General features: G+C 35.4%; 2 protein-coding genes and 2 pseudogenes across 3 annotated transcripts; 3 read left to right on the top strand and 1 right to left on the bottom strand.

Moving 5' to 3' along the window:
• Window positions 1-1,567: 1,567 nt before the first annotated feature.
• Window positions 1,568-25,250, top strand: part of LOC122013503 — a 73,991-nt pseudogene continuing 50,308 nt past the window's right edge.
• On the top strand, window positions 6,305-12,019 carry LOC122017540 (rhomboid-like protein 20). Its single transcript, XM_042575186.1, has 8 exons — window positions 6,305-6,473; window positions 6,586-6,686; window positions 7,529-7,669; window positions 7,895-7,961; window positions 9,299-9,444; window positions 9,524-9,625; window positions 11,301-11,420; window positions 11,546-12,019. The coding sequence occupies exons 1-8, from the start codon at window positions 6,446-6,448 to the stop codon at window positions 11,711-11,713; spliced, it is 873 nt and encodes a 290-aa protein (XP_042431120.1). The 5' UTR covers window positions 6,305-6,445; the 3' UTR covers window positions 11,714-12,019.
• LOC122017538 (geranylgeranyl transferase type-1 subunit beta-like) lies at window positions 13,272-16,849 on the top strand. 2 transcript variants are annotated; one of them, XM_042575184.1, is made up of 11 exons: window positions 13,272-13,491; window positions 13,843-13,918; window positions 14,004-14,062; window positions 14,143-14,282; window positions 15,137-15,192; window positions 15,261-15,337; window positions 15,439-15,484; window positions 15,645-15,760; window positions 16,217-16,284; window positions 16,366-16,453; window positions 16,552-16,849. In XM_042575184.1, exons 1-11 carry the CDS (start codon window positions 13,327-13,329, stop codon window positions 16,696-16,698), a joined length of 1,038 nt encoding a protein of 345 aa, XP_042431118.1. In that variant the 5' UTR covers window positions 13,272-13,326; the 3' UTR covers window positions 16,699-16,849. The 2 variants fall into 2 exon arrangements, 1 of the variants encoding a protein (XP_042431118.1); XR_006121391.1 differs by having other exon boundaries at window positions 13,282-13,491; window positions 14,143-15,192; window positions 15,637-15,760.
• LOC122017543 lies at window positions 19,472-25,084 on the bottom strand (annotated as a pseudogene).

Genomic DNA, 25,250 nt, shown 5'->3' with positions numbered 1-25,250 from the left:
TGTCGGACCAGGGAAGAGGTCCCTGACGTTGACCCTCCGATGCTCAAGTCAGTGTTTGGTCTGAGAGAAGAAAGTAGCGAACTATAGCAAATGACGTATGCAAATAAAAAGCATTGCGTATCTTCGCCTATAGATGGAGACCCCTTTTATAGTGTCATTGTTGTATTATACATGCATCTCAATACATTAGTATGCTTCCCAAAATTTTCGTAAGAAAGGATAATCCATAAAATACCCTTGACACCTTTTCTTAAACAAGCTCGCAAATCACTGTGACTTGACAGGCTGGAAGCCTCTAAAGAACGATTTGTCGGCGGGATAGTCTTTGTCCTTTCCGACACAAACTTCAAAAAAAGCACAATATGATAGGTATCTAGGTTGCACTATAGGTCGATTGGCGGCCACTCGGCTGGAGCTTGCCAGCTCAGCCTTCCAGAACGCAACTACCGATTTGTTCTTCACTCAGCCCTTTATATTGTCAGAAAGACGCACTGTGTTCGATCGGCTCTGTGCTCGATCGGACCTTACGTCTGATCAGCTAGAACAATGTGCTGGGTGAATTAATAATTAACTCCAAACTCCATCTGCAAGTTGCGAAGGATGGTTGTTCGGGTGATCCGGCCGACCCTTCACGTTCGACCGACGTTACGAGGCCTACTCGGTCGATCTTGCCTAGTTAGCAGTCTCCAGATCCGTCCAACTCTACGACTATCATTTGATTTTGATCTCCACATCAGTCAGTCCTCATTACTTTGGCCCGCTCTTGGATTGACCCCTCTTTATCACCGTGTCACTTGTGATCAGCAAGATCAGAACTATAAGATCCAGAGTTTCAATTGTTGTATTATATTGGTTGGAAACCTAGTGAAAGAACATAGTTTTTTGAGAGAAATATGAAATATTATTTTGTCAATCAAGTTACTGCAGTTGACATATTTAGAGCTAAAGATTTTACACAAAATGATACTGAAAAAAAATAACTTGGAACACATTTTCAGAATTGTTTATTATGGCATGTATGCATGGGCTGACTATTTGCAATCTCCTTTTGGCTAATTGAATCTTTGTGGCCAGTTTGGTTCTATGTAGTAGCGAGTGAAACTTGAAAGACTTTGTTCTTAGAGTAAATTTGACTTCAAAGATTTGTGTTGTGTGACGTATCTCTTTCTTACTACCCATTTGAAGGTTGTGAAAGATGCTGTACATCTTCAATTGTATATCATTTGCAACCGACAATGCAAGCTACAATTCCTTTCCCTTGTTTGCAAGGAATTGTAAAGCTTCTGTTTGCTAATGTTGTTCGATGATAATCCACAATTCTTGCCATTTGCTACAATTCTTGGATTTTTTTTTTGTTCTCCTATTTCGTTCCTTGCCATATGGTACTTTATTGAAAATGTATGGTGTGTTATAATGCTTTTCCATCTTATCATTGGTGACTTAGTTTATCATTCCATTTTCTTTTAAATGCATGCCCTGCAAAGACTTCCAATTTTTGTTTCAGTCTGTTTCCTTGAGCTCTTAAACTAAAGCTGCACTTGTTCGCATCCAACTTAGGTTGTATCAAATGAACCTACAATGGACCATCAAGGCCTACAAATTTGGGATTGCGAACTACTTGAATGCACTAGAACTCCAAGAAAGACTTTCTGGTGAAAGAAAAGCTGGCAATATTCAGGATGCCATCTTATCCCTTCAACGCCCACCAACCTACACACTTGGAAAGAGGCAAACGAACCACAATTTATTACTAACTCAATCTGGACTCCAAGCCATGGGGGCTGCTGAACTTCATTACACAGAAAGAGGCGATGATATCACATTCCATGGACCAAGGCGAGCTATTCTTTATCCTATAATTTCTCTGAGAGCAATTTGGATTTGGTGCGAGGAAGTATGTTGAAGGCCTTGAATCAATAATGATAAAAGTGTTGAATATATGTGAATGGAGAAGAGGTGGAAAAAAATAGAAGTTTCATTGTGAATGAACCTTAGTCTCACATTGGAAGTTTCAAGATATGTTGGTTAGTTTATATTGATTCATATGCATTGAGAATGTGAACAAATGCATGGAGAGAGATTTTCTCTCACTCATGGATGCGCAAAGGGTGCAAATCCAGTGTTCGGATTGCACTGAACCATGTTAACTCCTGTGCAGGTCGAACCGGTCACACTTGTGTTCCATCCTCTTCTATCGTGCAACTTTTGCTCGGCGGAGAGCTCGTGATAGCAATCGGGTGCTACTCAGTTTGCCGTGACCACCAGTGCTTGGTGGGAATCACGGTCAGCCATTGTAGTCTGAGAAATAAACGACCCTAGTAAGACACTACTGGTCCCGACCGACACCTAAAGGTTCTTTTCTTCTTTTAAAATTAAATTGGGTTCAAAGAACAAACCTGATTAGAACCTAAGTGTGCGTATTATCCACCATGCTCCTGCATTTGATCATGATATGGTGAATGGAGAAAGGGCGCTAATATGCAGATAGCAGTTAAAGTCCACAATACTCCTACATAGGAAAGGGGTCAATGAACTTATGCATATAGTAGTTAAAGTTCACAGTGGGATAGAAAGTCAAATAGTTGGCCTATAGGGTCCCCATTCTCTATCCATCAAATAGGTCCCATGTGGACCCTATTTTCGGTTTGGACCAGACTTATTAGGGACCCAACTCCCTCATCCCCAATCGGCAAGGCCAATCGGATAGGTTCCCTGTGAACCTCATTCCTAACTTGAACTGGACTTACTAGGGACCAACTCTCTCATCCCCGATCGACCCTGCCGATCGAATAGGTTCCCTGTGAATCTCATTCTCGGTTCGAACTAGACTTACTAGAAACCGTGCTCTCTAATCCCATGGTCGATCAGAGAGGTTCTATGTGAACTCCACTGCTGGCACAAAGTAGATTCACTAGGGACCTAGCTCCCTCACTCCTGATCGAACTTGCCAATCGAACAGATTCCCCATGGGTCCCATTCTCGGTTGATACAGTGATGAAGAGGGGCACCACCAAAGACAGGTCAAAGTAAGGAAAACCAACTGACATGGATGTCAAAGTCAAGGAAGGTAAAAAGACACTGGCCATGGATCGATCGAACAGGTCAATTATGACCGAATCGACAACATAAAGCTAAGAGACAAACAGACACTACATCCCCCGACCATTGTCCCGGCTGAGCCAGCCACGTGTCCATTGGGGAGAAGAGATACAACCCTTCTACTACGGAAAAGATAAGTGAAAGAGGTTGTGTTGTTCAGCACAACCGAGCAGAGGTGTCCCGGCCGAGCGACACTAGTCGACCTATAATGGGACCCACCATATTAGAACATAAGTGTGTGTATTATCCACCATGCTCCTGCATTTGATCATGATATGGTGAATGGGAAAAGGGCCGACCTATAGGAAAAGGGGGCAATAAACTTATGCAGATAGTAGTTAAAGTTCACAGTGGGATAGAAAGTCGAATAGCTGGCCTATAGGGTCCCCATTCTCTATCGATCAAATAGGCCCCATGTGGACCTTATTTTCGATTTGGTCTGGACTTATTAGGGACCCAACTCCCTCATCCCCAATCGGCAAGGGCGATCGGATAGGTTCCCTGTGAACCTCATTCCTAACTTGAACCGGACTTACTAGGGACCAACTCTCTCATCCCCGATCGGCCCTGCCGATCGAATAGGTTCCTTGTGAATCTCATTCCCGGCTCGAACTAGACTTACTAGAAACCGAGCTCTCTAATCCCATGGCCGATTAGAGAGGTTCTATGTGAACTCCACTGCTGGCACGAAGTAGATTCACTAGGGACCTAGCTCCCTCACTCCTGATCGACCTTGCCAATCGGACAAATTGTCCATTGGCCCCATTCTCGATTGATATAGTGATGAAGAGGGGCCCCACCAAAGATAGGTTAAAGTAAGGAAAATCAGTTGACATGGATGTCAAAGTTAAGGAAGGCAAAAAGACATTGGCCATGGATCGACCGAACAGGTCAATTATGACCGAATCGACAGCATAAAGCTAAGAGACAAACGGACACTACATCCCCCAACCATTGTCCCGGCTGAGCCAGCCACGTGTCCATTGGGGAGAGATACAACCCTTCGACTATGAAAAAGATAAGTGAGAGAGGTTGTGTTGTTCAACACAATCGAGCAGAGGTGTCCCGGCCCAGCGACACTGGTCGGCCTATAACGGGACCCACTCATATATCTCCTCGTACTCTTTTGAACGTTTGTGCCACTGATAATAGAGCATGTTCGGCAGGCAAATTGTACTTTGGAAGTTTTCATTCTGTCGTATCAGAGATATGCATGTTCATTTAAAGAAAGATGTCAGGGATATTTTTTACTTATCTTTTCATAGGATGCTTAGGAAAATGTGCGCACTCTTTGAAATACGTGCATAGATACTACAATGATACTATAAAAAGGGGTTCTCATCTATAGACGGAGGTATGCGCAATTTCGTTATTTTACATACCTTTGCTACAATTTTTCATTATTATTCACATCACCGAAAACTGACTTGAGCGTCAGAAAACCAACGTCGGGAACTCCTTCTCTACCCAGCACTACGCTTCTGTGTTGTATGACCACATAGAGTCTTTGCTTCATCAAACTTCCAGCCACATCCCTAATCTGCCATCTTCTCCGCTTTCAGACAGGAACACCGATGTTGACCTAATTTTCTTGTTTCTTTGCTCCAACTTCTTTGGTCGACCTGACCGATTAGAGGGCCACTACAACCCTGTTTCCTTTGAGATATTGCTATTGCCAGTTAGGCCATATATATAATTGGGCTCTGTAAGAAGCCCACAGAGTTAGCAGCCAAAAAGGTCTCACGGACCAAAAGCTCACTTATGGCCATTACCACAACATATGAGTTTGTCCGAGGATCATGCTTATGCACGGATACTTACATCATCTATATGTCAATTACTTACATCATCTATATGTCAATGTGATTGATGGATATAGTATAAGAATGTTGATGCGACAGATTGACTGATTGAAGGATAATGTCTCAACAATGCGGAGATTGTGAGAGATATTATAAAAGAGGTCCTCCATTGGCAAGGTATGTGTACATGCATATTTATGCATCTTCTTCTTCTACTTACTCCTATTTGCTTTGCATCACCATCGATTTTTGACTTGATCGTTGGAGTAGTTGCGACAAGGATTCCTCTAGCCGGCTTATTGATGGTTTCCTTCTTTTTTCAGGATTCTCAGAGCTAGTCCATCTACGCACCACATCACCGATGGTCCATTTTCATCACTTTAAAATGGGATCAAATCATAGTCTTATGTTCCTTTAATGATCCTGGCCTAACCAGTTGCTCAACCTTGAGTTGCCTTCCTGCAATATGAGATTTAAGTAATCCCATTTGCTTTCAGTAAATTAGTGACCCGATGCTTTTCTAATTTGATTTTCAATCTGTTTTTTATTATTAGAATGTAAAAGCAAAAGTTCAATTATCCAATTTTTAATGGGAAAAAAATGAATTTATCACCGCAAAGTAATTGGCAATTGGACCATAAATTCTCATCCACGAGCTAAATTCCGGGGCGTCGTTTTGACTGAGTTGAGCCTCTACGGTACTATCAAATATTTCTCCAAATATTTACGATATTAATCATCAATTAAATATTTGATTCTTTAAATACCATAAATCTTTTAATTAAATATCTCATAAACTAAATATTTATAAGACACATCTTACTATTATATATATATATATAAAATTATTTTTATAAAAAAAATAAAGGGAGAGAAAATTCAGGAATAACTCTATATGACTATATCAACCGTAATATCCTTTTATATATATATATATATATAAAAATATATATATATATAAATATATATATATATATATATATAAATATATATATATATATATATATAATTATTTTTATAAAAAATAAAGGTAGAGAAGAATAACTCGAATAACTTACTAATATTAATTTCTTATCCTTTTATATATATATATATATATATATATATATATATATATATATATATATATATATATATATAAATATATATATATATAATTATTTTTATAAAAAAATAAAGGTAGAGAAAAATCAGGAATAACTCTATATGACTATATATATATATATATATATATATATAATTATTTTTATAAAAAAATAAAGGTAGAAAAAAATCAGGAATCACTCTATATGACTATATCAACCGTAATATCCTTCCCAATAAAAATATTTGAGATAGAAGATTTTTAGAAAAATATACCTTTAAATATTCCCTAATAAGGATGCCTTACCGATGGCCAATTAGTCGTCCCTATTTAATAACCGATTGATGCAACTCCGGTTCTATCTCGTTACTTCCGCGACGACGACCTTCTCCCTCTTCCAGTGCCGTGAGAACGAAGCACAGACAGATCGATTTCTTCCGTCTCTCTGCCTTAGCGATCTATGATGCACGGAGGACCATCCGGATTTCGTAAGCTTCTCTCTTCGACTCTGTGATTCTACCAACCCTACATAAGTCCTTTTCCCCTTTGCTACTTGAAACCCTTGTTCAATTTCTTCTTGAGATTGTTTCTTGTATGCAGACAATGCGCCGGTCACGCGTGCCCTAGTGATCTCTAGCGCCATCATCACCGTAACATATGGCCTTCGCGGCCGTTCTCGCAGCATCGGATTGTCGTATCAGGTTCCAATGCATCTCCTCTCTCGCGAAAATATGTTCGATTGGGTTATACTCGAACTCATTTCCGGTTCCAGCATCAAATTCAACTCTGGAAAATTGGAGCTCTTAGCTTCGTTTCTTGAATTTAGGAATTAACGTGGGTAAAGTGTTGGTATTTCTCCATCTGTGTTATTGGGGAAAACGGAACTTATCTACAAGCTTGATTGGTTTTTTTTTCACAAATGAGAGAGGGATATTGTCTGAGACGGGTTTGGTTTATGTCTCTGAACTTGAGATATTTCAGCTCAAGTTGCACAGGTTCCAATGTCTTATTGGTTTGAACTTAATTAAATTAGGTGTATTAAATTATTTTGACCATCTACTCCATAGAATCACACCATGCCCTGAATCTACATAGTAAAGATGATTTCTTTAAGCTAAATGAAGATATTTGCAACATAAAACCCTAGTCTATTTTCCACTATGTATGGATTGAGACCACTTTCAGCTGTCTCTTTGGCATCTTTGCTTGTAATCATAGAAGCTTAATGTCTGTTGTTGATCCAACACATCTTAGTATAGTGTTTGAGTGCCTCTTGCTTCCTTGTGAGTTATGAATCATATGTTCCCCCTTTTTTCCAGATGGTAAATATATCTCAGAAAAGCTGTATTATCATTTTGCATCTATTAGTTGAAATTCTTGGTTATATACATCATTTGATTTATGTTCTCTATTTGATATAATTTAACATGATATGCATGATTTTATACTTAATACTTGTTGTTTAGACTAGTTACTAGTTAGAATAGTTATCTTGCTTTATCTGGACGCCACTGTTATGCTATCAGATATCTCTTGTATTCAGGATATTACTCAGAACCATGGTCTTTGGAAGACTGTTCCATCAATATTTGCATTTTCATCCTCTCCAGAACTGATAATTGGATTGTATCTGATATATTATTTCAGAGTCTTTGAGAGGCAGATAGGTTCTAACAAGTACTCGGTAAGTTGTGACTTTTATGTCTTCTCCATATAGTAGTTGTTGTTTAGTATTCCACTTATACTTATTAAATAGTAGACAGGTCTATGTTGTCGTATTCTTCTGACCAGATCTATTACTTGTAATTTGTATCCATATATTCCTGTTCACATTCACGAGTGAATCTAAGTTGATTACAGTTTTATCTTTGGGCTTTGTTGCTCACTCTATAGTCGTTAAAACATGCAGGTTTTTGTTCTGTTCAGTTTAGTAGCTTCAACATTTTTCCAAATTGCGGGTTTGGGTCTCCTAAAAGGTATTGAATATTCAGAACTCTGAAGCTGATGCAAAATTTTATATCCATGTGGATAGGCTAGTTGGAACTCTTGACCATGACAGGGATGCCTTTCTAATATACTAACCTTCCATCATCTTGATATCATTGACCTTCTGATCTTATTCAACTGTAGAACTGATATTACTGATCATGATGAGGAATTAACTACAATTCTATAACAAATAAAAGAAATATTGAAAATATTACATTGTTTGATTGATATATACTAAACTTGGTTACTGATTGTACCAATAACTAATTGAGTTGATTCTTGATTTGTTCTTCCTAAAATATGAATAAAGATGACTAATAAATTAGATGTAATTTTACAATTATGATGTTATATGCATAAAGGAAGAAATGGTTGGTTTAATCTACATGAAGTAGAAACTGGAAAAAAAAAATGGAAAGAATTTTTCTGATAATTAATGGAAAATACTAACAATTTCATTGTGTAGATTGATACCATTCCTAAAAGATCAATATTTTGGGACAAGTAATCATTTTCTGTTCGATTTTGAATGGTATCATTACTAGGATTGCACCAATAGCCCATGGATCATGGGATTGTTGAGTAGTAAAATGCTTTGAAGCTTGCATTGACTAGTAAATTACTTTGGGAGCAGTAATATTGCTCCATAGTTCCATGTGGTTACGTACAAGCACTTCTTAGGTTGCGTTAACCTTTCTCATTGAATGGGTTATGCCCATTATTTCACTTTTTTATGGCTAGTCATTTTTAATATGGAGTCAAAGCTTTTTGTCCTAATTTATAACCAAAATAATTAAAAGAAGCCTTATGTTCTGATTGTGGCACTGTTGATTGTGGCACTGTGCCCCTGATTAAGTTGGTCTATGAATTAGCATGAGATGAAAATTGCATAGATTATTCCTTTTTCTAACAAGTAACAATTTAAGATTTTGGAATAAGGAGTAAGCTAGTCAGTTTCAACAGATAAAATATCAAGAAAAATAGGATTTGCACATGCTTTTCAATGACTTGGGGAAAACTTATGATACAGTTAATATACAATTACTTTGATGGATAGAGAGTTAAATTGAATTTATTGGCGATATTCAAGTAAACTTCATGGTTTCTATAACTTCCTTGATGGCCAACAATGTTATATGGGCCACAGTGTTAGACAATTAACAACTAACGGATAAAAAGTGAAAACAGAAGTGAGATTGTGGATAGGGATATCTTTAATTATTGATTGTTTGGGTGGACTATGGAAAAATACTTCTATCATGTCAAGCGTTTTTTTGTTTCACATTTTAATTCCTATTCAGTGCTTATTTGCTATTTCTCGCAGATTCTCAAGTTCTTGCATCTGGACCTTATGGTCTTATATTTGCCGCCTTTGTACCTTTTTATTTTGACATCCCTGTTACTTCACGATTCCGTATGCTTGGACTGAACTTCAGTAACAAGTCAGCCATATACTTTGCTGGTTTTCAGGTTTAACTTTTTTTCTTAACCTCTCCCTCTTTCACATATCTCTGGTGCTGCTGCATCTCAACTTGTGTCTTTTCTCCAGCTTGTTTTATCTGCCTGGAGAAGGTCGTTTATACCAGCCATATGCGGTCTTCTTACTGGTTTTCTTTTCCGAGCCAATATATTTTGCATCCGCAAACTAAAGGTTATCAAAATTTTCACTTTAGATTGACTTATGTGGATCCACTTGCACACTTTGAATTTTCTGCTTCTACGTTGGTTTCTGTATCTTTTCTCAAATATATGCTCTGTTTGTGTTGGACTCAGCTTCTTGGTGCAAAACTAAGTTCCTCAAGTAAGCTGCTAAAACATAAGTGTTCAGTCTGGATGGTTAGCATGTGGGCTTTCCCATTGCTGGGATATGGTTAATATGGGGTGCACATGTGCACATACGATCTTATGACCTTTAGTATAGAAGGAAATAAGCTAGGCAAGATTGCATAGACTCAGTTTCCTACTATTAACCAATGATGTGCACGTCCTTAGAATTTAGAAACAGTCATCTTATATTCGGAAACCTGTTATATAGTTTCTGCAAGCACAACTACAGAAGACAATAGATCAGGTTGAAAGAATTGAATGGTTCATCCCTTGGTTGTTAGCTAGCTTTTGTGGGAGGGTATTTGTGAGATACCTTTTTTGGAAGTACTTATATTTGTATGTAAATGGAGGATTTACCTTGTTATATATGATATCCTTTTTGCAAACGAATACAATAAATTACCATTTGGAGAAAAAATCGATGAGTGGAACTAGCTGCAGGTATAATTCTATGTATCTGGCAGGCATACTGATTGAATAGAATAATATTCATTAGGGTGGCAACTATGATATCATGATTGACAAAAAGTAAATTATAATTTATAAATACTGGTATTAAAGGGAATATAAAAAAGAGCATTGATTGAATTGAAATAGTTAAGGATAAAGGATAGACAAAATCTGCCAAGGTATGTCATGCTAAAGATCAGAAATATTTTTCTGGTTCAAGACCTTGCTTAAGATACTAATCCATGGTATACTGAAAACCGAAATGCAGAAAAGGATGCAAATGACCTACTCACCTTTTGGCCAAGAGGACTTAATTCATTAATGTTTTTGTGTTGTTTTTCTTAGAAATAGTGTTATGTGAAAAAGTGTGTTTGGAATAAGCTGATCACGTGAAATTTTTTGGAATAGTCAAATTGTAGGATTATCCAATTTCTCAGCGTGTTTGATTGCAGTCAAATTAGTAATTATTTTTTCTAATTGTGATTAACTTGGTTGCAGCTAATTCCTACTATAGCTCATTATCAAAATGCATAATCTTCACTTTCTGTTTGTTGGCTGTTGAACTGATTCCATTTATCTGCCAAGCCACTCATCTATAATAAGAAATCTATAGAATTGCCATATTACAGCTAATTCTTTTCCATTCTGATCTCATTAGCGAAAAAAGAGAAAATCAGGCTTTTGACTGATTGGTGTGTAATTGTAGCATGCATACCACCCAGTGCAAAACCATTATTAAACCAGGTTCAGACTAAACCAGCAACACATTTTACTTGAAAGCATTTCTCAGTTAAATATCATCACAAAGTGGGTTAAAATTTATAAAATCTTTAACTATAACTAAGCAGATTATACAAATGGAGCATAGTAAGGTGTGCCAGGTATATAAAATTCACTCTCCCTTAAAGGGTATGGAAACAAGATCCTCTCTTATCAATATTTGATAGTGGGAAATCATAAGATTTTCTACTTCCTCATCTTCTATGTTTGCAATTATCTAGCATTTTTTGTTCTCTATTATGTTATGACAGTTTCTTAATCCTGTGCAGTTCCCAAAGAAGTTAACGTCACTATTTTCATGGTTATTTTTATCTTCTCCAAGTTCATCCCCGTCGAGTGCCAATATCAGAAGAAATGCATATATATCTAGCATAGACCATCGAGTTCAGGCAAGCCTATCTGCATTCTTCTTTCTTTGGGATATATTTTTTTTTTTTGTAATAAAGGGTAAACTTTTTACCCAAGTGCACCTGATTTAGATGTTCACCAGCACATATATGTGATTTTGATGCAGCGGAACTATCGATCGGTGGGAAATTTTATGCCAGAACCACCAGAGTCTTCGATTACGACATTGGTGTCAATGGGCTTTGAGACCAATGCTGCCAGGCAGGCACTCATTCAGGCTAGAAACGACATAAATGTAGCAACAAACATTCTCCTCGAAGCCCAGTCTCGGTGACTTTAAACTCTTAGCGGTCTTACATGGATGGGATCCTGACCCAGCTTACGACATTTATACAAGAAAAAGAGGAACCAATAGAGAGTTTCTATTAGTCTTGGCTTTACATCCTTCAATGCCAGCAGATTCTGGTTTCTCTAATTCCGTATCTTTAGCAGTTAATAGAATTCACAGTGCTTTACATTGATTTTGTACATTGGGAGGCACCTCCAGATATTTATGTGTTCCATTCTCTGTAAACATTGATTATGATCGAACCATGATGTAAATTCATTGAGGTTTAGAACTCAATCTTTACTCTTCAAACATTTATGTAACACTTCTTGCTTCACTAGGTTGTTTTTAATAGTCTCGAACTTATTTCTAGCAATGGATGTTGGATAAATGCGTTATTCTTCATTAAAAAAAGAAAGGAAAAAGTGGCTTCAATCAATCAGTGTTATTTTCTGACTACTATAGTGCAATGCATGCACGAGCCAAAGATCTGGTGCTTGATTGTTTATCATTTGAAGGCTCAGCCTGACCGATTTTGTTGCTTGGTTAAACAGGAATAATTAACCTGCTTGATCCGTCCTATTCTTTCCTGAGAGAAATATCATTAATTATTCCTAGACATGTATAAATTCTTATTAATCAAATTCTTCCTTTTCTTGAACTAAAACGATAGCGAGCTCGTAGCCAAGGCCCATATTCTTATTATTCAAATGCATATAATGTTTTGCAGTGGGGCGGTAAATGAATTAAATAATCGTGAATAAATTTGGTAAGAGTTTATTTATATTCGTTTAATATACACAAGATCAATTAAATAAATATGTTTGAACAACTCGTTAAAATAAACAAATAAGTTTGAACGCATGTGTTTAGCTTGTTAATATTTATGAATAATATTTACGAATTATGTTTATTAATAAAACTCTTATCAATATGTTAAATAAATAAATAAATAAATAAGTTTGAATTATCTCAAACAATTAAATGATCTTGAATTAAGAATTTGATAATATCTAAATGAACCAAATTCGAATGAAGTTCAAGTCAAACTTAAATTAGAGTTCGATAATATTTAAATGAATCAATCTTAAGTCAAATTTCAAATAAACTCGAGCTCATTAAAAAATAAATCAAATCAAAATTAAATAATTATTTTAAAAATTTATTTCATTTTAAGCTCAATTTAATTTAATTATTTTATCAAATAAATTTGAACATCCTAAAACTGCACTCTGACTTAAGTTTATTTACCGTCATAATTTTCAAGAATGGAAGATAAGTTCTTTTAACCTCTATGGGAAAACTCCACCACTCAAAGAGAATTCTGAGGGGACTCCCAACTTCAAATTCATCTTAAACTTTTTTTTTCCAAATTAACAATATTGTCTTCCATATATATTAAATTAAATATTAATTTAATAGTTGAAATTTATTTATTTTTATTTTAAATATATTGTTAATAATTTAGGATTATAAAATTTGTATATCACTATTTATTTAAAAATAGAAAATAAGTTTATAATTAACTTTTAATTAAGTGAGTAAATAAAATCAGAATACGGACACGAGGCAAAGGAATTCCGATCTGTTGTTGCCTGGGGGAAGCGGGATAGGTGGCCATGGATCCACCGCCGCCACTGCGGTTCGATTGGGAGCGACACTTGCTATTCTTGGAGATGATTGTTGATGGCCTCCCTTTGGAGTACGAGACACAAGAGATCAACCGCCTCACACTCGCCTATTTCGCCATCTCTGGCCTCAACCTCCTCAACGCCCTTGATCGGGTGACTCTCCGCCGCCCTTATTCTCGTTGTTGTTAGAATTCCTCTTTTTTCTGCTCCGAAATGAAGGAAAACTTCTTTTGGCTTAAGAATTCATCTTATTACGATATGTCCACGATCAATTTATTTTTTTTACCCTATATTTCGTGACACGGGTTAAAATATTCTGCTATACTTTTTATTTTTGTATAATTTTTTTTGCGCCCGCTAATAATGGCTGCTTGTGTTATTGGGATAATATTTTGTATATCAATGGCCTTGAAATATTTTCTACTGTCACTAGAGCTTTTCGAAGCTTAATTATCATATTAAAATATTATCTTGACTTTTTTGGATATGGGATTTATGATTTAGGTGCAAAGTAATCAAATTTCGAATTGGGTGTTGTCCTTTCAAGTGCATCCAATAAGAGAGACTGACTTGGAAAGTGGTAATGTTCCATAAATCAACTTGCTATATGAAGTCGTTTGTTTCTCTCTATATGTGAAACTTAATGTAAGCATTTGCTTGGTCAGGAGAATTTTATGGTTTCTGTGGTTCCAGATCTTCTCAATTCTCTTCCAGCTTTAGTGAGGTTGAAACCATTGCACAATCTATTAGTGGTGTTCTACTTCTCAATTTTTCTTCTGTCTAATGTTCCCTTTACTTGGACAGGTTTCTAATAAGAATTGTAGTCACTTAGCAAGTACTTATTGTGCTCTTGCCATATTGAAGATGGTTGGATACAATTTATCAAACATTAATCCTGAAGCAATCTTGAAATCAATGAGAAAACTCCAACAACATGATGGGAGGTATATCTGCAATGTCATCCTTTTGTCTCATGGGGAACTTGCCCAATATGTTATGTAATTGGAGATGAATAGATGATACCTTAACCTTCAACCTTGTGTATTTACTTTATGGAAAGAGATACACAAAGTCTATTAATCTTACATTTGTTTGTCACTTGATGTATGCCGCAGCATAATCTTTTGTTTCTGTGGTTTCATGGATTTAAGTAAATGCTGATTCAAAATTTTTGTTTCTGCATTTTCATGGATTTTAACAAAATACAAAGTCAAGGTAAAAAAAAACATAATAGGAGGGTTCTTGTTAACTTTGCTAAATTCTGAACAGGGATTTGAATAAACAAAGTCAGATTTGATAATGATTACAAGATTATTGATGTCATGAATTATGTGTATTGATGCCATGATCTAGCTTCAGTAATGTGGAGACATATGATATATGATAATCATCATTTGTACTCAGTGCAAACTGAAGACACTAGCATCTTCAATTTGAGAGGTGGAATTAAAGGAAGGAAATTATTCTTAATCTACTTACTGTATTCACTTCAATTCCCCTATTCCATTTGGTGTGGTTCCTTCCTGATTCAGCACTGATAATTTCTGAACTACCTTTAGGTATTTTTTTTCAGTCATTATGAAACAATATCATTTTTCTATGTTCTATATATGTTAATTTTTATTGTCATGATATCACCTCAGCCCATATATTATCATAATAAGGCATATTGTATGAAAAATGATCCCCAATCATCTTATTTACATTTAGCAAAATCTCATGTCAGATTTACATACAATTAGTCAAATAAGTGAAAATTAAAATTTCATGCATTAAGGATTCAACTAATCTTTCACAGCTTTGTGCCGATTCATTTTAGAGCAGAAACAGATCTCCGTTTTGTGTATTGTGCTGGTGAGTTTGCTCTCTCTTCTTTTATAATCAACAACTTATGTCATCAGAACTGGGTTTATCTTTTCTAGCGGCCATCTGTTCTATGCTTGATAATTGGACTGGAATGGACAAAGAAAAGGCTAAGGAATATATAGTTAGGTGCCAGGTATGCAATGGAACAAATAAATGCTTACTTCAATCTTCTGTATATATCCCTTTCTCCTGATGAATTCTCTCTTTTTATACTCTATTTATTATTGTTGACAGTCCTATGATGGTGGCTTTGGCCTGGTTCCAGATTCAGAATCACATGGTTAGTATGCTAAGTCGCTGGTTCATTATCAGTATATCTTCTAAAATGATGATTTGTGTGATGATAACTTGTATGTCTTTCAACTTGTTTTACAAGACTTGCAATTTATTGTATCCCACATGTTGGGAGATCATAATTTCTTATTGTTTTAGTGATACAGGTGGTGCGACTTTTTGTGCAGTTGCAGCTCTCCAGCTGATGGGTTTTATCGGAGAAGATATTTCTCCTAACCAAGAAGTTATAGATATGCCATTGTTAGTGGAATGGCTCCTACAGGTACATATGAAACCTTTCGTATACTTTTTAAGAAATCTTATTTAGGGAATCTAGTGAGACTGTTGGTCCAATATGTTGCTAATCCTTATGTTCAATCACAATTGTATAGAATTGCTAGGATTGCCTAGTATTATTTCTCAACGTTACATCCCTCTACATAGATGTGGACATACCACAGCATATTTTCTTAATTTTCCTGCTCTTTTTTGGGCAAATATTGGTTCATTTGTGTGTTATATTTTCCTTTTTTTTTATTTGTCTTTGTTCATCAATATCTGCTGTAACATAGCAAATCAAGGCTAACTGACCTTTATTAATAGAAGAGCGCAGCAGTCCAAGAATGATTTCCAGTCTTCTTTATATTTATTTTCATTCAAATCGACAAATCAATGAAAAAAACTGAGAGAAAAAACTAAAATATATAAAGAGCCTGAACCTAAGTTTCATCCACTGCAGAGACAATCAGGCGATGGAGGATTTCAAGGCAGAATGAACAAACCCAGTGATACATGTTATGCATTTTGGTGGGAACAATCACACCTACATTTGTATGAAAAGAAGCCAATCATTTTAATATATTCACTAACAATCTGTTTTTGACATAGGGTTGGCGGGGTACTGAAGATGCTGGGTCTCTTTGAATTCATAAATAAGGATGCTTTAAGGAACTTTATACTTTCTTGTCAGTCGAAGGTGAGGATCCTTGCCCTTGATTTCTTCTTCTAGTCTGGTTATCTCAACGAATTGTTGAATGACTATTTTAGTCTCACAAACTTTGTTATATTTCACAGTACGGCGGCTTCACTAAATTTCCGGGGATGAAGTTTCCCGATCTGTACCATTCATATTATAGTTTCTCTGCATTGAGCTTATTAGGCGAACCAGGATTTCGTTCACTTTATGTTGAACTGGGCATTTGTTCAGATTGTAACGGTTAATAAGTTCCTTTTGTATTGAAGCTTGATTCATTAAGCTGTGCACTGAGTCTGTTGCCTCAGAAATCTGAAGCCTAATCCATGGAGATGTGTAAACAATTCAACTCTTCTCGACATTGGTTAGCCAATGGCTTCGATTTGTGCCCTGACGGAATTCATGCGAAATTTAATATATATATATATATATATATATATATATATTGCTATTTACTGAGGATTTTTTCTCGTTTTCTCTTACTAAGAAAAACTTTCACGCAATCAGATAATTTTATGAATGATTATCAATCAGTTGAACAAATTGCTGCCTGTTTGTTTCTTCATATTTGTGTAGGTCACTTGTGATCTCCACGACGGCCAGAGTCAAAATTATTGAGGAAGTGGTGTACTGACATTTTAACGCCAACTCTTTTGTTTCCTTATATTTATTATCACCATCACGTTATTGTTTCGGTATTTCTTTTTTCTGAATAAGGCATTTTTGACGGAAATTAAAAAAAACATATCCTTGTTGGTGGATTAATACATCTCTTTAAATATAATTTAAGAATAAAGTATCGAGAATTTCTAATTTGGTTTTTAAAAAAGCAATTGCAATTGAATTAATAAACAAAACATTTACAAACTTTAAAGAAAAATATTTTTAATGTATCTATTATTTTTCAAAAATATTAATGGGAATATAAAATTAGGTGAAGCAATTATATAATAGGTTAAATAATATAGCTGAGGTGAATATTATCAATTTGTATTATCTCTATCATGAATATTGTTAATTCATGTTTTGCAAACTATATGATATATTTGTAAATAGGATAATTAAATTTACTGATTCAATTAGGTCCTTTAAAATAATAATAATAATATATAAAAAGACCATAATTACATGTCTGTTAGAGGTTTACATTTTATTTATGATTTTACATTTTGACAATCAATTAGAGGAATGATTTTTGCACGCATTTTGACCATAATGAAATATTTTATGTGGTAAAAGATGAATATATTTTTCCTCAATGTTTTCGTCAGTTCGTCCTAGGACCAACACGGAAGAGGTAAATCATGATAACTGAGAAGATAAATGAAATGTGAAATAAATTTATACGAATTATAGAAAGAAGATAAGTGGCATGTGAGATGAGTTTATACAAATTATAAGGATTTATGCTCCATCAATCTTAAAATTTAATCCCAAAAATTCATATGACAATCAACTTACCATTTATCAACTCACAGCCAAGCCGTGGGTGCGAACCATATTTATTTTATGATTCATGCAGATGCATATAATTGATATTTAGCTAAATAATTCCAAATTCATAATCAAGGGTTCGTCCTTATCCTTCACTTCTCAAACGAAATTTTTTCACACATTCAATGTCATGAAAATATAGAGACCAAAAAGAAAGAATATCTTGAAAACCAAAAAGGATTTTTGCTTAGCGAAAAATTAAGAATAAATTGACGACAATAGTTTTAAAAAAGGACCGTATGAACCGAGTCCTGGAATATCACATATCATATTACTTCAACCTCTATATTCTTGCAGGTTTCTGCATTAAATTAGAAGCTCTACAAGGTATCAAAAAAATATTACTTCTGTCTGATTACTTGAAAACAATTTGGCATAAGGACATCCATATTAGTTTAAATGTTAATATATATCATCTCTTTAAAACATAAGACTAGCATGCCATGTACTTATTAATATAATAAAGTCCGTATTATTAATTCATTAGGTTCATTTTAACATTAACATCACTCATTATTTTATTCTTATTTTATATTAAATAAATAAATCTATTTTTAATTTTATTCTTGTAATTACATATTCATTAATTGAGTTCAAAGAATTGAACATTGACATATGTGTGGATGTTATAATATCCATCCATGTTAATTATAATGAGCGCATATCTTGATCTATAAAAAAAGTAGATCAGGAGATAAATTACTTATAATTATAGTCGGATCGTGACCGTGATCCGGTTGGAATTGGTTGCAATCCTTCACTGGGTTCACCGTCCCTCTCATGTTATAGTTTTGGTCGGAACGAGTGGTCGGAGGCCACCTGGAGGCCGCCCTCGCTCAACGCTAGGCTACTTGGCCACTTGCCCACCGTCGACATCCTCCGACCACCCATCTCGACCTAAACTATAACCTTAGAGGACGGTGAACTCAGGGAGCAATCGCAACCAATTACGATCGGATCACATCCCCGATTTGACCGTAATTAGGACTGTAAATGAACCAAGAATTCGTGAACAAACTTGGTGTTCGGCTTGATAAGAGCCTGTTGATGTTCGTTCAATATACAAAAGATTAATTAAATAAACAAGCTTGAACAACTCGTTAAACTAAACAAACAAGGTTGAACACATATATGTTCAGCTCGTTAACGTTCGTGAATAATGTTCGTGAACAACGTTCGCGAACAATGTTCACGAACCATATTCATTAATAAAACTCTTTTCAATATACTAAATAAATAATAAAATAAATAAATAAGTTTAAATTATGAAGTTCAATAATCAATCAAGCAACTAAAATTTTCAAACAATCAAATAAGCATGAATTGAGAGCTCGATAACATCTAAAACATACCAAGCTCGAACCAAACTCAAGCCAAGCTTGAATTGAGAGCTCGGTAACATCTAAACAAGCTAAACTTCAAATAAGTCCAAGCTCATACAAAATAAACTAAGTCAAGCTTGAACAATCATTTCAAAAACTTGGTTCATTTTAAGTTCGACTCGGCTCGATTATTTTATCAAACGAGTTTAAACATCTCAAAACTCGACTCAACTCGTTTACAATCCTAGCCATAATTACAAGTAGTCCATTTCCTAGTCCAATTTTTTTTTTTTTTTTCACCGGAGGATCTACCCCGATTGTAATAACATTTATGCGTCATAACACCGGCATATTAACATTGATGTGGGTGCTTTAAGTGAGAAAAGAAATAATAATACAAGAGTCCGTGGCCAAATCCTGCCAACCAGAGCTGATATTATTGCAATGGAAAAACAATGACAAACCACCAAACTCACAGAAGGGGAGCGCGCCTTGACTGGTAAGACGTTGCCAGGAAGAATTAGTTCTGGCAGGGTCTCGTGAACTATTCCGAGCATAGAATCATAGTCTTCATCCCTGCGTGCAAACTTCTTGCGCAACAGTTTCTGAAACTCAATCTCGTCAAAAGACTTGGCATTCTCAGCTGCGTGCAGCTGGGCCAAATTAGCATAGTTGGTAGAGGACTGTGCAATAACAGCAATCTCTTCATCAGCAAGCATTCTTAGAAACCTCGCAGGGTTACCACCCCATACCTGTCTAATAACAGATGCTAACAACTGAGTGCAATCTATCAATAAATAGTAAAATAAAGAAATGGCTGCATCATTTCCTCATGTTTCAATTTTTTTATGGTCGTCAAATTATCTGCTCCAGCATATTTAGATTTGTTCTTTAGAGCAGTTTGTGATTGGTCGACTGATCTATAAATTGGAATTCAAGTCAGTTCCTAACTAGATTATCTACTGATCCCAGGAAACCAATAGGGCAATAATCAAGGCCTGTGCATTTTCTAATTTTGACATCCATCAGTCCGAAAGACAGAATTAAACATTAATATTTATTTCTGTTTGGTGTCTGTCTCCTCACACTTTCAACTCTATATTCTCTCTATAGAACCTATAAATTGTCCAAACATCTTAGTATCATCTTTCTCAAAAAAATTTCTTCTTATTTTACAATCAATTGGAGCAACATCTGATTGCTGTTGGATGATAGTTATATTTTTCTTTTTTATCTTGGATAGGCATGCCTTTGCTGGATAAAGCCAATTGATGAAATGATATCAGGAGACTAGATGATACCTGTCCACATGGGATCGTGGTATTTTGCCTAACAAGGGAGCCAGCAGCAACCATTTCATGCTTTTCCACAACAACTCCAAGCAAAACAGCACCCATTCCAACAAATGCTTCATCCTCAACACTGCATCCATGCAAAACAGCACTATGACCTAAAAATTCAAATTTTAGTAGAACTAAGTGCTAGCTCTACAAGCAGTCCATCTTGGAGTTGGAATCCAACATCTATATGTAACCAAAATTAAGAAATAATTTGAACTGCTCCCATGCATTTCCACCAAAGCAAACAGGGTTTGAAATCAGATACCTGTAGAATAAAAAATGAAATATTTTGCCAATAGAACAATAATTTGTGAATCAAATTCTTGAAAATCACCCAAAGCAGTTAATGCAAATGTATCACTGAATGTTACCAAATTATTTGCCTACCGTGACATTATCTCCAAATATAGTTGGCAGGACCTTTCCACTCAGATTAGATTTTCACATGAACCAGAGAATTATCTTGTATATTGGTGGAATATCCAAAATGGATACTGTTCACATCACCTGCAAATGATTGCAAGAAAAACAATTCATAGCCGTAGATAACCAGCTGAAGCAAAACATAATCTACTAAAGAAAAATCTGTGGAGAAATGAATAAAAATCTTATTCCTGATCTTCTTTAACCACTAGTAAAGTACAGCAAACTTTACAGATTTACAATGACCAAATCATGGTTAATAAATTCAATGTTCAAAATTTTGATTTTGGCATCAATCTCAGTCTCTAGCTCAAGCAGTACGGTATCAGTACAGACCCAACTGACACATGGTATCAACTGGCACAGTTCAGATTGTGCAACCCTAGTTTCAGATTAACTTAACATCTCTAATTTCCTCTAACTCAGTATCAACCTCTAATGCCTGGACCTATAAATGATTCAAATTAATAGGCATATTCATTCAAGGCATACCAGGGGAAGATTTGGAGAGAAAAATATGAAATATTGAAAACTAGGAAGGAAAAACTGTTTGTACAGGTAAGTAACAAGGAAGGAAAAAATGGAGATCCATGATCACTTCCTTCCCTTGCCACTATTTCATTGAAAAGTGCGATGACCACAAGGGAATGACCGTATGTGGTTCAATTCCCGTACTTGGTTGCCACTTAAATAAGGTGGAAGGGAATCATCCGTCCTTGAAGTAGAAGGAATAACTTATCCAGCTTCTTTTAACTAAAATACAAAATTTCGAGCATACCTTGGGTTTGATGGGAATTTGGATAAACAATGGGAAGGACAAGTGGAGTGCCTCATGATCCCCTATTTCTGCTCAAATTATGCATACAAAAATGGATGGAAGAAAAATTGTAGGGGCATGTTTGGAATGATGAAATTAAAGAGGAAATGTTATCACCATTTTGCTTGGGATTTGATCCCATTTTTAATTGTTGTATAGTGTGGAATGAAATCATTGACCAATGAAATAAAAGAAATGAGCATTCCTATTCTAACACCTAAATCATCCATTCCACCTTTAACATATATCAAATCTTCTTAGAAACCATTGCTTCATCATCCAAAATCATTCTAATATTTGTTCTATTAGTACCAAACATAGGAATGAAATCAAACACTCCATTTCATTATTTTCATTCCTAATTTATGCCACTGTATCAAGCATTACTAAGGTGGAAAAAAATCATAATCAAACTAGAAATGCAATTCATGTTCCTTCGTGGTAAACAGTATGAGGCAAACTAGTCAATGCCCATTCAACTTCCATCCTTTCAAGAACACAATCTCTTATTTCTTTCTTTCTCTCCAGCTTTGCATCCTTCAACTTTCCTTGTAAATTCTGTCAAGCAACGCAATATAAGAATCAAGTGGCCTAATCTATTAAAGTTATAATTTATCACCAAGTGGCCAACTCTATGAACATTGAATGGCCAAATCATATAAATCTGACTCATATGCCATGATAACTGATAAGCATTCAATTCTCCAATAAAGATAGTCTGTCAAGCAACATATGACAATGTATATTTTATCCTGGTATACAATTTACTGCTGCATCTCCAATCACAACATACTTCCCAGAACACATCCATACCAAATTGATGATTCTTGGCCCACGGGGACATCACCAATAATAGATGCACTTGGAGCAACAAAAGCATCTTTGTGAACATTAGGTACTTTGTCAAATAAGTTCATTAGAGTACGATGCCTAGACACTGAAATGAGAATGAGAGAGTATAAATAGCAAGTCAGAGAACCAAAAACTTAGGAAAATATTGCTTCCCACACTCAATGAGATCAATGGGAGCAAGAAATGATTCAAAGCCAATAGGGAAACACTGTCACATAAAGTAACCATTATTGCTCTACAAGAAATTTCAGAGTAGAACACAAATATGAATTAATCAATTGGGCAACCTTCTGAAGCAATGGACAGATAAAATCAATGACCCAAAATTATGGAGAAATTTACAATTGATATTTTGGGTCATAATCCTTTTTCTTTTTTGAAATCATGTAGCATATTCCACGAGAAAATTACATTTGATATTTGATCCATGGTAGTAGTAATTTTTAATTCCCAAAGCACAAGAAAGCCAGTAATCTCATTACATAAGTTCCCAGATGGGATTGTAATACAACTCCACATAGGATTTTGAATGCCCTCTAATTTCAACATATCTCATCTATCATGACAATCAATGGATTTTCCATTTTACATCTCAAGTCAAACAGTACAGGAATACTGAACGAGACTTGAATATCAATCAAATGCTTTACAAACTTCAGAGATAATTTTGTTCTCGTCTAGAAGGCTTTATAGCCAAGAAATCATCAACAAAACTGAAGTTCAACAAGAACAAATACACATTCAAATATTTCCTCCAATTTTATGAATCTTTATCCCTGGCATCATAATGTTGTCAAAGGTTGTATCAATATTCCACTACAAATGTAGGCTAAATTTCATACAGAAAAATACAACTGTAATACAAGACCAGCATCTATGACATTGAAAACTCTATGCTCTAATGTATGTGCAATTTCATCAACTTTTAAAGCATATTTAGCTGGAGAGGAATGAAAGAAAAGAGAGATAGAGAATACAAAAGATAGTTATTTTCTGAAAAAAAAAGGAAGAAACTTTCCTATCTTCCCAGTTTTATTATTCACATTTCTGCCCAACTAAACAGGTTATTAACTCATGTAGTCTCATCACAGATATTATACCTGTGATATTCACAAGAAAATAGGTGCCACATAATATCATCATCTATGACATGAGACTGCGAGCCCTGGTGTAGTGCATTTACTACTTTTAGACACTAATTACTTCCAGAGAGTTGGTAGAAAAAAGATATGGAGGATACCAAAGTTGATTAATTTCAAGGGAGAAAAAAAAAATCTATGACCCTGTCTTTTTATTTTCATTTCTCTCCAACTATATTGGGCATCAAAGTTAGAAGTTCCAATACTAATGATGCCCTTTCTTCTTCTTCCAAACTACAACTTAATAAGATTCAACCAAATTAGATTGATAAATCACTATTAAGACTCAAAAATTGTCAAAACATTTGGCAAATAGAATTCATAAAATTGTGGAACTGGATATTTTCAAATGGCATCTTGGAGAAGATAAATGAAGGAGAGCCTTGACGCAATTGTAAAGTTGCTACCGTGTGACCCAAAGGTCACACGTCAAGTCTTGGAAGCAACCTCTTATAAAGCAGGATAAGACTCTGCATTGGCAGGAGCTTGGCCCTTTTATATCTTGGAGAAGCTAAATCAAGGTTCTTGCTTAAAATACTCAAATGCATCATCTATTATGCAGAGGTAATTCAGAAAAACCACAACTTGAAAACAATGATACATGTACGTCCTCACTCCTCAGATCAGATCGAAGTGTCAAGTGCAATATCGTTTCAACTTCGGTGAGCACCTTTGATGGCAATTAATAAAACGAATGTTTTTATATATACTCGATTGTCATGACATATTGCCTAGTCAATTATAATGCAGTTAAAGACTCAAGAATCCATATTGATCGACATTTAAATCATGCTACTAAAGCCACGACAAGAGCGAGAATTACAAAATAAAAATACTTGAGGGAGAGAGAGCCTGCAGCAACCAACATACTTTAGCAACCATGGAAGAAACAAGCTCGCGGGATAGAGAGAAGGGCTGGGGGACTGAGGAAGAACGGATCTTACGTTGTTCCTGAAAGAGGCAGTTGCCCTGGAGACGACAACCTAGACGATCAATGGCTTGGCCGGTCTCGCGTATCCAGAATCCGACGGTGTAGATCGCCCTCCCCAGGGTCCCCATCGATCTCACCACACAAGAAAGGGAGGAGGGACGCAGGAGTCGACGAGACAAAACGTCCCTTGTATCGTTGCACCAGAGAAGATGGATGATTGTCAGTTGCCAGAGAATCGACTTCTGCTATTACGCTAGAGGAGTGAGAAACTGCAGGCGCAAGAGGAGTGAGAAAATTATCCATCTGGATTTTTTAATCAGAATCGGAATCGGAGAAGCGAATTATTTCTTTCAAAAAAAAATTAACTGTAGAGTGTCGTTAATAACAATATTTATTTCAAGAATTATATTTTATAAAACAATTATTCATTATTGAAAAAAATTGTTGATTTTATTTTAGTGATATTTTGTCTTTATAATTAA

Source organism: Zingiber officinale, chromosome 8B, assembly GCF_018446385.1.
Source record: "Zingiber officinale cultivar Zhangliang chromosome 8B, Zo_v1.1, whole genome shotgun sequence".
In the NCBI taxonomy this organism is placed as follows: domain Eukaryota; kingdom Viridiplantae; phylum Streptophyta; class Magnoliopsida; order Zingiberales; family Zingiberaceae; genus Zingiber; species Zingiber officinale.
Note: the sequence above shows the minus strand (reverse complement) of the source record. Positions and strands in the feature narration are given on the sequence as shown.

Bases quoted from the DNA above. Each gene is read 5' to 3' on its own strand.
- LOC122017538 (XM_042575184.1), top strand. From the start codon at position 13,327: ATGGATCCACCGCCGCCACTGCGGTTCGATTGGGAGCGACACTTGCTA. The intron at 14,063-14,142 runs GTTGAAACCATT...TTACTTGGACAG, and splicing joins TCTCTTCCAGCTTTAGTGAG to GTTTCTAATAAGAATTGTAG. The intron at 15,485-15,644 runs GTTAGTATGCTA...TTAGTGATACAG, and splicing joins TCCAGATTCAGAATCACATG to GTGGTGCGACTTTTTGTGCA.
- LOC122017540 (XM_042575186.1), top strand. From the start codon at position 6,446: ATGATGCACGGAGGACCATCCGGATTTC. The intron at 7,670-7,894 runs GTAAGTTGTGAC...TAAAACATGCAG, and splicing joins TAGGTTCTAACAAGTACTCG to GTTTTTGTTCTGTTCAGTTT. The intron at 9,445-9,523 runs GTTTAACTTTTT...TCTTTTCTCCAG, and splicing joins TATACTTTGCTGGTTTTCAG to CTTGTTTTATCTGCCTGGAG.